Source organism: Typopeltis vanoorti, chromosome 6, assembly GCF_054136105.1.
Source record: "Typopeltis vanoorti isolate ZY-2024b chromosome 6, IOZ_Tvanoo_1.0, whole genome shotgun sequence".
NCBI lineage: Eukaryota > Metazoa > Arthropoda > Arachnida > Uropygi > Thelyphonidae > Typopeltis > Typopeltis vanoorti.
The window spans coordinates 104,788,230-104,802,420 of record NC_143554.1 but is presented as its reverse complement, the minus strand read 5'-3'; the positions used below and the strand labels follow the sequence as shown (position 1 = coordinate 104,802,420).

General features: G+C 34.8%; 1 protein-coding gene across 1 annotated transcript in view; it reads left to right on the top strand.

Moving 5' to 3' along the window:
- Window positions 1-14,191, top strand: part of btv (dynein cytoplasmic heavy chain beethoven) — a 1,245,321-nt gene that overhangs the window by 72,257 nt on the left and 1,158,873 nt on the right. The window contains exons 5-6 of the mRNA XM_090394552.1: window positions 4,225-4,457; window positions 11,958-12,206. Coding sequence (XP_090250678.1) covers window positions 4,225-4,457; window positions 11,958-12,206 — 482 coding nt within the window. The remainder of the gene's footprint in view (window positions 1-4,224; window positions 4,458-11,957; window positions 12,207-14,191) is intronic.

Below are 14,191 nucleotides of genomic sequence, written 5' to 3'. Positions count from 1 at the left end.
TTAACTTTAGTATCACCTTTGGGTCTGGCTCCCACTGATGAGACCTCAATAAAGGTCGAAACTGGTCTGGGTAGTGACCCCATAATGCATAGCATTATACATGTCTTCAAGGATGTGTGCTTTGCATTATGGGATAAGGCAAGTGATGTGAAGTCATTAGCTTCTATATATGAGTTGCCTCAGTCCTTTAATTAATTAGGAAACACAAAAATCACAGCAATATCTTTAATTAGTAAAAGGACAAATATTTCGTACTAAAATTAATAGTACATCTTCAGTGTCTGTTACAGTAATAGGAATGGAATACAAGCAAAACGTTCGGTGGATCACCTATCAAAATACAATTGTTACCGCATGCTAGGAAATAATAGAAAAATAACAAATTTAATCTATTAAGATAAATGTTTTTTTACATAAGATAAAAGTCTCCCAGATCTTTGAGAGAGAGACACACACAGTCATTTCTATTTAAATTCGGTCGGTGTAAGATAGTTTCACAACTTTCTTTGAATAAGCGTTCATATTTGAATCTGTATCTATGGAGGAGAACAGCTTTATCCCACTATACACTATGAGTAGAGTCAGTACTGTGCTGCATCAGACCAGTCTTCAGAGGTTTGTTATAATCAATATAATATTGATGTTCTTTTATTCTTTTTTCCAAAGAACGGCCAGTTTGTCCAAAATAAGAGAAAATAAGAGAAATCACATTCGCAAGGTATTTGGTAAACACCAGCCAAAGATAGAGAAGATAGTTTATCCTTTGTAGAAGGTAATAAAGAAGAAATTTTGTTGATAGGAAAAATGGTGGAATCAATTGATACTTTTTCAGAATTCTACCTATAGGTTCTGAGATTTCTGGAATGTATGGGATTAGAACTCTGTGGACTGTTGAAGAAGCTGTAGGTATTGGAACATAAGAGTCAAGTATCTGTTGGATTTAATTGGAGTTGTAATCATTTGATTCCATTAACTTTTTAATGATGGAAAGTTCTTGTTGTAAGATTATTGGGGAAGAGCAAACTTTATGTGCTCTATGAATTAGAGATTTAAGAATGCCAAATTTTTGAGACATGGTGTGCAGACTTTTTTGTGAATATATCTGCCAGTAAATGTGGGTTTTTGAAAGACGCTTGTAGATAAGATACCAGAAGACGTTCTAGTAACGAGGATGTCCAAAAATGGTAAAGTACCAGAGTTTTCTTTTTCCATAGTGAATTGGATGCATGGGCGAAGGTTATTTATCCATTGTAGAAAAGTGGAAAGTTCATCTTTAGTGTGGCCAAACAGCAAAAACATCATCGATGTAACGGTACCAACGAGATGGTTGAGGATGAATGGATGAGAACATAGTATCTTCAGATTGTTTCAAATAGTAGTTTGCCAAAGGTGGAGACAGAGGGCTACCCATGGCAGTACCTTCAATTTGTGTGTATATTTTGTTTTTCCAACTGAAATAACCTGAGTGGATGACATATTCGAATATCCTTGCGATATCTGGAGGGTAATCTTCATATAAAGAATTGACTGTGTTGATTAAAGGGATATTGGTGAACAGAGAAATGATGTGAAAACTGATTAACAATTCAGAATCTGTAATTTTAATATCCTTGATTTTTTCAAGAAAATCTGTTGAGTTTTTTATCTGGAATGACCAGTGGGAGCACTTAAGGAACGTGATAATACTTTTGCAATCTGATAAGTTGGAGAATCGATGCAATTCACGATAGGACAGCCTTCTTTATGGATTTTAGGGAGTCCATATAGAATTAAGCAAATCACCGCCATGCAATTTATCAATTGTTGAGGTCTAACTTCTTTAAGAAAAGATAATACAATATCCATTTCTAAGGCTGATAAAAGAAAAGCTATTGTAATCATGAATAAGACTGACTATGAGACAAAAGTATCCAGCCTATTAGAAGACCCCACGACCTACCAAGAGATCACACATAATCCTACTAATTCACAAATTAAACAACTAAATAAATTACTTGATGAGGTCATCAGTTGGGATCCTAACTACGTGGATAAAATATGCACCTACTTTGGAAGAACTCCTTGTCTATATGGCCTCCCTAAAATCCATAAAGAAGGCTGTCCTGTATGACTTATCGTGAATTGCATTGATTCTCCAACTTATCAGATTGCAAAAGTATTATCATGTTCCTTTATTTGTTTACACACACACACACACATGCGCTGGACAAAACAATTCTAGTAGACAGAAAGGGACAGCCATGGGTTCACCACTCTCCCCACCCCTGGCTGACTTTCTTATGGAGACTTTTGAAGAAAAAGCCTTAAACTCAGCTCCACAAAAACTCGCTGTTTGGCTACTACGTGGATGATGTATTCACTATTTGGCCACATGACCCAGATACACTCCACATCTTCTTAACACAGCAAACAACCAACACCCCAGAATCCAGTTCATCTTGGAAAAAGAAGATAATAACAGTCTTCCTTTCCTATACTCTTTGATTACATGCCAGCCTGATCCTTGGCTTTCTCTGTTTACAGAAAACCAACCCATACAGGCAGATACATTCACCAGCAATCAATCCCCCCCCCCCCCCACAACAATTGGGATTATAAAAACCCTGTATAACAGGCCAAAATTAATCTGTTCAGATGACAATGCCCTAACCACTGAACTGAACCACATCTTTAACATTCAAAATCCAGAAAATATTAAAACCAGTTACCCCCCCCCCCCTCCTTTCATAACAACGATTACACTAAATCTATCACCATTCCTTGCATCCAAGGCACCTCTGAAAAGTTGACCAAAATCCTAAAAAATATGACATGACGACCTGTTACAAACCATATAAGAAATTGATATCCCTTATCTGCTCCACCAAAGACCAGCCACTTCCCCTAGACCTACCTGGAGTATACCAGGTCCCCTTGTAGCTGTAAACTGTCCTACTATGACCAAACAGGCAGGACAGCTAACATCAGGATATCTGAACAAAGACTACATCCGGTTTCACCAATACAACCATTTTGAGCTTGCGGACCATGCTCTGGATACCCGCCACAGAATACACTGGAAGAAAGCCACTTTACTACACCGCAGCAAATATAAAAATATGAAAGATTGTTCATGAAAGCAGCATCAGCTCTAAAAAAACTTCCCAAACCGCAAAAAATTTGGATGCACGAGATTGCCCCAAATTTGGGAAGCTTGCATCATGAGAACATCAGCCCACCGGTTTCACCAATACAACCATTCTGGGCTTGCGGACCATGCTCTGGATATCCACCACAGAATACACTGGAAGAAAGCCACTTTACTACACCGCAGCAAATATAAATATTAAAGATTATTCATGGAATCAGCCTCAGCTCTAAAAAAACTTCCCAAACCTCAAAAAATTTGGGTGTATGAGACTGTCCCAAATTTGGGACAGTCTCATACATGAGAAAATCATCCCAACAGCCAAGACAACCCAATTCAGCTCGCTAGGGGCACCTTTAGGACGCTAGGAACAATATTAGTTACTCTCTTTGGCCTCATTTGCTTATTGTGAGTGTCTGCATGCACATAATCATAGTTTTATGTTCTTATGAAGATAGCCATGTAACATTGCTGAAATATAGGAAGTATTGATTAAAGTTTACTTTTAATTAATATTGAGTATACGTTGTAATTTCCTGAAATAGTTTAATAATCATGGACAAAACAATGCTTGAATATTGGCTTAATGTTTGCCATGTGTCAAATGCTTTCCATTTCAAAAACCTTTGTCTAAACAACGTAATATAAGCTCAAAATGCATCATTATCATTTGCACTTCTTTTAATTTTTCTATCACTTTGCAGTATTTTTGCAATAAATTATGAAATGGTGTCTAACATTATGAATAAATCCACCTGTGTAGTTTATGAAGTTTACCTTCCACTAGTATTGCCTTCTTTTTTCACCTCTGTCACCATGGCAAAACATATCTTCCCTGTACGGCTGTTATGCTAGGCAGATTAAGAGTTAAATATAAGTGTATTAGTTAAAAATAAAATATTTTCGCAGAATGAACAATTTTGAAAATAGAGTTGAAAATTACTTTGGTATTTAAATCTTTTCAGTTATGCATTTTCATTTGCTATAGTGCAACCAATGTATTTCATTACATTATTTTTAAAACAAACATGAAAATTATGATTTGAAAGAGCTATTGATAAAGTGCTTATAATTTTTGTTCTTCAATTTTTTTGAAGGGAACTCAGTTGCTCTTTATATTCAGCAGCATCTTAGTCATCTTGAACTATGGGTACAGCCATTCTCTATAGTTGAAGATCAAATTCAACAGTGCATAAGTATTTGTGATACATGGCAGGATATGTGTCAAAAGCTTAGTTCTTTATTTTGGCCAAATTTTGGTCCTCATATGTGGAAAGGAGAGCAATTTGTTCCTGCATTTGTTATCAGTTTTTCACAACGTCTTCAAGAGGTAAGAAATCCTTTCACTTTATTCTTCTTTTTTAAATGGATGATATTCTGCATTTTTTTTAAAACCTTGAAATGTGATATTTATCAATTTATTTTTGCCATAGTACAATTAATTTTTTAATTAAAATACATTGCAACATTAATTTTTCACTGCTTAAAGAAAACTTCTCTAATCAGTAGCTAATGCAATATTTACAGACTGTATTCAGTACATGAGGGTCATCTGAAAAGTTTCTCAGCCTAACCATGACTGGTGAGTCAAAGTACGTGAAATTGCTGAGACTATAGGCATTTCAAAAGAACGTGTAGGATATATTTTGCATGAAGAATTGCAAATGAAAAAGATTTGCACAAGATGTGTGCTGCGCTTGCTCACAGCAGATCAAAAACAGACTCACATGAAAATCTCTGAACAGTACTTGGAGCATTTTAACAAGAATAAAACTGATTTTGTGCATCGATTTATCACTATGGATGAGACTTGGATTCACCGTCACACACCAGAATCCAACCAGCAATCAAAACAGTGGACAGAAGCCGGTTGTTCAGCACCAAAGAATACAAAGGTGGTTCCATCAGCAGGAAAGGTCATGGCATCGGTGTTTTGGGCTGCTAAAGGCATTTTGTTTATTAATTATCTTGTAAAGGGTAAAACAATAACTGGGGAATATTATTCCGATCTTTTAACCAGACACTAGATGAAAAAATTCGTGAGAAAAGACCCGGTTTGCAGAAGAAATAAATCATCTTTCATCAGGACAATGCACCTGCCCACAAAGATGCTTTGGCAATGGGAAAATTAAGGGATCTTCACTATGAATTGTTGGAACATTCACCCTGTTCCCTAGATTTGGCTCTCTGACTTCTATGTCTTTCCAAAACTAAAACTCTTCCTTGCTGGTCAACGTTTTTCTTCGAATCAAGAGGTGATTGCAGCTGTAGAGGGGTATTTTGCAGATCTTACTGAGAACCACTACAGGGACAGGATAATGGTGCTGGGGCATTGCTGGAATAAATGTATTAGTCTTAATGGAGATTGTGTTGAAAAATAAAAATAATTTTGAAATTATAAATGTTTTTTTCTTTGTTAGGCTGAGAACTTTTCAGACCACCCTTGTATTTTATTAGTACTTTGGATATCTTTTCAGATGTACCTCAGACATAGGGAATAGTGGTGTTTTGTTTTTGTGTGTTTGAGGAAAGGGGGTGGGAGTAAGAGGGCCATGTAGTATTTTATCTGTTTTGTAGGAGTAAAGTATGGTGAAGATATTTAAGTTTGGTGGAAAGAGCTGCATCATTTGTCATTTAGCCTCATGGGCAAGACACTTTGGATTCTTTTGTTACCTACCTAAACATGCAATATCACATTAGTCATCCGCCTTTCAGTTGGTTCACTATTTTTTTCCATTTATAGAAAACAAACAAACACACGCATGTGCGTGCACACGAAGATATCTACATAAAATATCACATAATTTTCTAGACCAACAGTATATTATTCTAAAAACACTTACACAGATTTGGGGCTGTTTGTTCTAATAATACAGGTCTTTCTACATAACTTATATATCTTTGCCATACTTTCCTGGTCAATGGCTACAGCTCCTACAAAATAGATAAATAGAAAGGTCTGTTAACATCAACTTTGGAGAACTTAAAAAACATACTCGCTACGATTATTATGGCATGTCTGGACTGTCATACCATGGCAGAAAGATTATATTTAGAGTCAGCCATGGCTAGGAAACATTCTCTTAACCCTGAACAAGTATGGTTGCATTAATTTGCCAAAAATTTGAGAGACTGTTTTCTTAAGATCAACTTCTATACAGCTGTAATACAATAAAATGCCAATTATTTGTGGCGTGGTAATTGGGGGACACTAGAGCCCAGATAATTGTAAAACATGGTTAATTTAAATTACATTTTATTGGGTTAAATACATAAAAAAATCTATAAAAACATAAGATAAATGTCCTTGTGGTATGTAAATACAAAAAACTGAACATCATCATCAAATTCCTGCCATGTACCCTCAAGGGGTGTACAGGATATGATAGTACTACATTAAAAAAAATTACAACATTACTAACTGCCTATCTACAATTTTCCTCCAAATCAGTCTGTTACTTGTCAAGGCTTCAACATTATCAGATCTTATATTTCTATCATCTAGGGCAATTTGTACCGTATCAATCCACCTATATCTTGGTCTTCTTCTGGGTCGTTTTCCTGCCAACCTGGCAGAGAACACTTGTTTTGCTAATCTTTCTTCACCCATTCTGTTTAAGTGACCATACCACCTGAGATTAGCTCTGCTGATGCATTCTTGGATGTTGACAATGTCAAGTTCTTTACTAATATCCTCGTTTTTAATATGATATTGCCATTGATGCCATCTGTTCATGCCTATAATCTTTCTCAGGACGCTCATATCTGCGGTCTCTAGTCTTTGGTCAAGTGTTTTACTTCTGACCCAGCTCTCAGATCCATAAGTTAAAACTGGTTTGAACACTGTCTTGTATACAGCTAGTTTAGTGTTCCGACTAATTTCTCTTTTATTCCATATGAATTTATTCAATTGACTTCCTACCATACCAGCTTTGATGATTCTGTTGTCTATTTCTATTTTGAATTTACCATCTTCAGTAAAAATCGTGCCTAAGTAGCTGAAATGTTTCACTTGTTTTACAGGTTCTCCATTCACAACACAGTTGACATTTTCAATGATTCTGCCTATTTTCATTGTCTTTGTCTTTTTATTGCTGACCTTCATGCCATATCTATTACAACAGCTATTCAATTTAGTCAGAGAATCTTGCAGACTTGTAGCGGATTTATTTAGAACTATAACATCATCCGCATAAAGCAAAGAGCTGACATTAACATCTCCAATTTTGATATCATGTTTAATACCACTTTCCTTGATAATGTGATCCATATAGATAATGAATAACAGAGGGGATAATGTACATCCTTGTCTCACACCAGATTTAACATTAAACTATTTTCCTGTACTTCCTTCAATTCTAACTGCTGACTTACAACTCAAATAAAGACTACGTATTGCTTGATATAATGCCCCATTGACACCATATAACTGTAGCGTATACAATAGCTTCTCTCTTGGCAATTTGTCATATGCCTTTTCCAAATTGACAAAACTTAAATACAGATCTTTGCTATATTCCCATGCTTTCTCGACTATTTGTCGTAAAGTGAGGGTCTGATCCTGACAGCCTCTATTTGGCCTGAATCCAGCTTGTTCTTCACCCAGCTTTTCTTCCGCAATTCTTCTCAACCATTTCTCAAGTATACTTGCATAGATCTTGCCAGGAACACTCATTAGGGAAATACCTCTATAATTCTCACATTCAGTTTTATTTCCCTTTTTATATATGGGTACTATGAGATCTCTACTCCAATCATTGGGAATTCGTCCCTCTGTTCAGGTTTTCTGAACTATGTAGTGCAGCCACTGTAAGACTCTTATACCACCATACTTCAGCATTTCAGTCGAATATCATCTACTCCTGCTGCATTTCCACATTTCAAGCCTTTGATGGCTTTTTCTACTTCAAGTATGGATATGTATTCCTGACTGCATGCCTGGTCAGTGTTTTTTACCACTGCGCTGTCATCACTGCTTGTTTCATTTAGCAGTTTTTCAAAGTAATTACTCCATACTCCAAGGGTATCTTTTTCTCTGGTTTTCATGTCACCTTTATCATCTCTAACTCCTTTTACAGCACTCTTTCCTCCATTACTAAGCTTCTTCAACAACCTCCAGAATATTTTGCCACCTTCTTGATATCTATTTTCTATGTTCTTGCAAAAATCCTCCCATGACTTTTGTTTAGCTAGTTTTACACAGTGTTTAGCATTTTTGCATTTGTCTCTGTATTCTCTAAAAGAACAAGCCGACTTTTTTGACAGGATCTTTTGATACGCTTTCTTCTTTTCCTTCACTGCCTCTTTAACTTCCTGTGCCCACCAGAGAGTTCTGATTTTTTTATCCTTGCAGACAACCTCACCACATGCCTCTCTGGCAGAATCAATCAATGTTTCCTTCAGAGTTTGCCACTGAATCTCCAAGGTTTGATTCCTGTTCTTAAACTCTTTCATTTTTTCTTCAATAATCTTTGTGTATTTTAGTCTACATTCACATCTGAGAGCTGCTCGACTTTTATTCGCTTTAAAACTTTCTTACATGTTATTCTTATCAATATGAAATTCAATTTTATCCTGCTCAAGACTAAATAGTGATCACTTCCAATTTCAAATCCTCTGTACACTCTAGTGTCCTGCACCAGGGAGAAAACATCACTATCAACAATAACATAGTCAATGAGAATTCCTAGCCTCTTCTCTCCATGTGAATTTGTGCACATTTTTATGTTGGAACATGTTGTTAGTAATAACCAGTCCATGTCTTGAGCAGAAATCCAACAGGTATTTGCCATTATTATTAGCTTTGCTCTTTTCTCCAAATTTTCCTAAAATATTTTTGTATGTCTCACAATCATTTCCTACTCTGCTATTTAGATCCCCAACAAGGATCAACTTTTCCTTTTTCATTATGTCAGTTGCTTTTTCTAAAGCATCAAAAAATTCCTCCACTTCTACCTTAGTAGAGCCTTCTGTGGGACCATAGGCACAAATAAGTCTCATTGTCCAGTTCCCCATTCTCATATTTGCCCACATTAGTCTACTTGAGACTGACTGCCATTCCAGAAGATTAGCCTCGTATTTTGTGTTGAATACTATGGCTACTCCTTGTTTTCCTTGATTGTCATTGCCTGAATAACATTTTGTATTTATTGCTCAGAATGATCTTACCAGTTTTTGTCTTTTTTGTTTCAGTCACTCCTATTATGTCGATCTGGTACTTATCTAATTCCTCAGCTAGCTCCATTTCTTTGCCATTGAGACTTCTTATGTTGATAGTACCGATCTTTAACTCTGGTGATGTTGAGTTGGAGTTTGTTTTCAGATTTGTTCCAGTAGCTGACTTTTCGCTATTCACCCTGGTTCTCTGGCGAAAACAACGGGGGCCTTGTTTAATCGGGCGACGCCCCAGCCGGCATGAAATTTTGTCATGTCGTACCATCATTTTTTATTTTAGTTTAACCAATAAGAATACAATTTGGTCGGCTAAATCCCAAATTGTCAGCCCATCCTCGTTTGTTATTTAGAATGAAAGTCCATAATTTTTTTGTTTTATTTTTCTTTTACATCCACAAATGATGTAATATTATTTAAAATATGCAGTTATGATTTCTATTATTTTACCAATCCACTTGTGTAGAGAATTTTAAAATGATTAAATTTGTACGTACTACTGGTTTTCAATAACCAGTTCTTGGAATGTATATGTATATTGCTGTGTGTGTGGGGGGGGGGATACAGGTGAGGGATCAGAAAGAAGTTTATTGACATTTTCTTGAAGAGATGGAGGATTTAGTTGTAGGTGAGATGGAATCCTTTTGTCAGAGAAAGGGCAGAAGTTCATTTTTGTGTCACTGAAGATGACCATGTTGTCCTCACCCCATTGAAGAATGGCATGGAGATGTGTGTTTATAAGGTACTGGATTCTGATGATCCTGAAACTTAGGATGCAAATCCCACCATGGGCATAGATGTTTCTGATTATCAGTGAAAGTGGTGGATGGTAGATGGCATTGGCATAGTTGTGGTTTGTTGTAGTTAGTGGATTGAGTGAGTGGTGGCGACAGAGAGTTGTAGAGTAGATGCCCTCTCTTAATGAGTCTTTGGACTCCCTGGAGGTGTCACATAATAATAATAATAAATAATAATAATAAAATGAAAGCAGAAATCACAAAAAGTCAAAAATTATACCCCCTATTATTATTATTGTTATTATTATTATTATAGTATTTGCTTCTTAAATATGAAAATATGATTCTAAAGAGGTTTCTGAATATTAGTTATTAATAATGTTGCAATAAATAAAAACAAAATATAAAAATAAATATAAAATATAAAAGCAAAAAAAAAATAAATAAAAATACAGTTTATGCCAGTATCATACTATAATTAATTATCTTCTTATTAACTGCAGCAAATAACAACATCATTAATTCTGCCATTCAGGTTATTGAACTTTTTTTTCCTGAAGAAACTCTTCAATATGATTTTTGAGATTTTGCCCTCCCCCTACTTCCCAGTAAAAAAAAAAGAAAAAAAAAGAAGTCATATTATATAATGGGCTTCTAGCCTGCTGTGACAAAAGATTAATCAAACTCCTTCCATCCTGCAGGAAGAGTTATATAATTTATGGATAAGTCCTGCTTTAGCATTCCAAATTTTCTTTTATATTGTACAAATTTTGTAAAATGTTCCCTCATATTTCACTGCTTAAAAATCAACCTTTGTAGCTGTGTACAATTGTCCAACCAGTGGTGCAACCAATACATTTGAAATGAGTGAAAAGAACTGTAATAATCCATGGTTATTATATGATCATTGATATCAAAGATCGTGAATATTCAAAGATATCAAAATGTCCAATTTGTGTATCTTTTATTTGTATATCTTAAATTTCTGAAATATGTTGAAGTCATCAGTACTGTGCTCAGATATGTTAGTACCATTTGTACAAAATGGTATTTAACATTATATTTAACATTTAGCATTATACAGTATTGTATCTCTAATTTTCATAACACTTTTTACTCCATCTCAGGTACTTGAACTTGACATGATGTGAATAATATATGTAATAAGAATTTATAGTTTTGCAGTGAAAAACATCAGGTTATAGTCGAAACAAATTTGGAAGTTTTTTGTAAATGTATTTTGTTTACTTGATGGTGTCCAAATAATTGGACCATACAGTGGATAGTGTTAGATGTTTTTAAGAGGAATACCATCATCTGCTCTGAGACCAGAGTCCTGATTATTAGAGGCCTCTGAGGTGATATGTAAGAGGCTTCTTTTTTTTATCTCTAGAGTAGTGTTTCTGAATCTTATCTAACCTTTAATTCTGCAATGATACTAATGAATTATAGGTTCACATTTGTACTGTTTTTTTATTATTTATTATTATTAGTTTTATTTTATTTAAAAAAAAATTACGTGAAAGTACTTTTTTATAGTACTTATAGTACTTATATACTTATATACTTTTTTATAGTACTTATAGTACTTGCTCAAAATTACATTTTGAGCAAGTACTATAAGAAATTTATAGTACTTGCTCAAAATATCAAAGTTAAAATGGTTTTTAAATTTCTTAAAATTGTAAACTTTATAACTTAAAAACACATTTTAAAATGATTTTCAAACATTTTCTAACTTCTAATTTTAAAATAAACATTTAGCATAGATTTTTTTCTTATGATTGACCTCTTCATACCAGTTAGACTCATATTGATATAAACTTTTTTTTTTGTTTAGAATTTTACTAAAGAATCTACTCTTGATGTTTGAGAGGTTCTTCTTGGGCATCTGTTGATTTACTAAATGTTTTTTTTTATAGATAATTGTTATACGAAGAATACATCATCAGTTAAATAAGCTTTTGCGTGTTGATGAGCAACAAGAACTACAAATGAATGAAGCATTTCAACCATTCAGTGGTATAAATCCTTTACAGTACAATCCTTATACTGAGGCTCTTTGGAGAACTGCTATAAGTCATTTTGAACAAGGACTAGTCCCTGCTGAACAGAAAGTAGCTGAAAAATTGCGTAATTATCTTCACTCGACACATAATAATGCTTTACAGGTAAATCATTCACATCTGTTTACATTCTTTGAAAAATTTGACTTAAAAGATTTAACACTGTAAATTTAATCAATTTCAGTTTTAGAACAGTATTATAGAATGAATACGGTAATTACAGAACTATTATTTATAATTATGTACAGAAGAATAAATATGTAAAGCGCATATGTATAAATATGTACTATACAAAGAATACAAATTGGAGATTCTTGCTCTACAAGAAGTGAGATACAATTTGGACGTGAGGATGGTGAACATCAACAAGATGTTAGATTATTAATTAAGAGAAATGCTTGCAGTGCCCTACTTGGATAAAACCGCATTAGCAAAAGCATCTAACTGTTAAATTTAAGGGATTAAAGCTTTGAATGTTGTTACCTGCTACATTTCAACTGAAGACTCAGAAGACAGGAGTGTATTTATAACCTCAGTCAGTATAGATGAAGCCCTTTGGTCAGAAAGACCTAGGTTCAATTCCCTTCCATGACGTGAGGAACCTTTATCTGGTCTCTTTTGACTAAAGATGAGTTAGCTGGTCTCATACAGAGGCAGACCAGATCTTTCCTTTCTTTCTTTTAGGTTCAGTATCTTCAACATTTTCCTTCTTTCTCGCCTCAAAACATAACTTGTCCTATGCAATGAAGACCACACAAGCATGGTATCCTATAGATACCCCCCCCCCCCTCAGATGTTTGTGAAAAGGGTTGCTGTCTTTGAGATCTGAGAAGGCTCTGATGATGTGAAAGTCACTCTAATGATCCTTAAAGACTGCATTTTTTTTTTTTTTTGGAATATCCATTAAGAACAAACAAATTAGAAAGGATTTGTGTTTTATCCCAAGATCTTCATTCTGTTTGATCTTCATTTTCTAAAGTAGAGGTTGCTTGGTTCATGAGGATGTTGCCTAGCTTTTAAGGATAGTGAAGTTGAAGCATGAAGATAGTGTCCAGAATGAAGAAATTGTTGTTGACTCAGGAAATCATGTTTCCAAATAATGAAATTATCCATATAATTCCACCAATTGGCTGGTTTCCAAGTAGTTTAAGAAAACACCTTCAAAGTTCTTCATGAAGATATTATCTGAATGAGTAGATAAGGGACTATCCATTGGTAGCTCAATCTGCTGCTTATAATATTTTTCACTGAAGAAAATTGGATCAGAGGCATTATTCAAATAGCTTGGTAATGTCTGGTGCAAAGAGATCTCGGATCAGATCAAAAACACCAACTGGAATGTTGAAAAAGAGAGAGAGAGACTGCTTTGAGGCTAGCAAGGTTGTTGTGTCATTTCAAATTGTTATGTTTTTGCTTGGGCATACTGAGCAAGGAATGGAGCTTAAGTAGAGGAGTGAAAGAAGTCTGGATGTTATATTTTTTGAGAACTTTAGCTAATTTAGGAGAAACGTAGCTAATATATGGTAGGGATATGTAGCCTTTTTCCCCTACCTCTTTGCCATATTGAAGATAGAAATGAAAAGGCTACAAATCCCTATCATATATCAGTTCTGTTTTGCCTAAATTAGCTAAAGTTTTCAAAGACTATAACATCTGGACATCTTTCACTCCTCTTTTTAAGCTCCATTCCTTGCTCAGTAGTACACCCAGGCAAAAAACACAACAGCTTAAAATATCCTGGTGTTTACCATATTTGGTGTAACTACAACATGCCTTATTTTGGCCAGAATGAAAAATCCATCAAATTACATCTCGAAGAACATAAACAAGATGCCACATATGGCAGAACTAGAGCAAACACTCCATCACACCACATGCTAAATTTTGCTGATGCTAACAATCAAAACTATATTCACCCAATCATGTGAGACAAATCAGAAAACATCTTCTGATGCTTTGATGAACTGGAGAGAAAAATTGTAGAATCCAAAGAAATCATCCTCAGTCCAGTACATCTGAACACTAACCTCAGCTATAATCTCTCAGACTGCAATTGCACTGAAATCCAACTTTGACATTCATGAGACCTT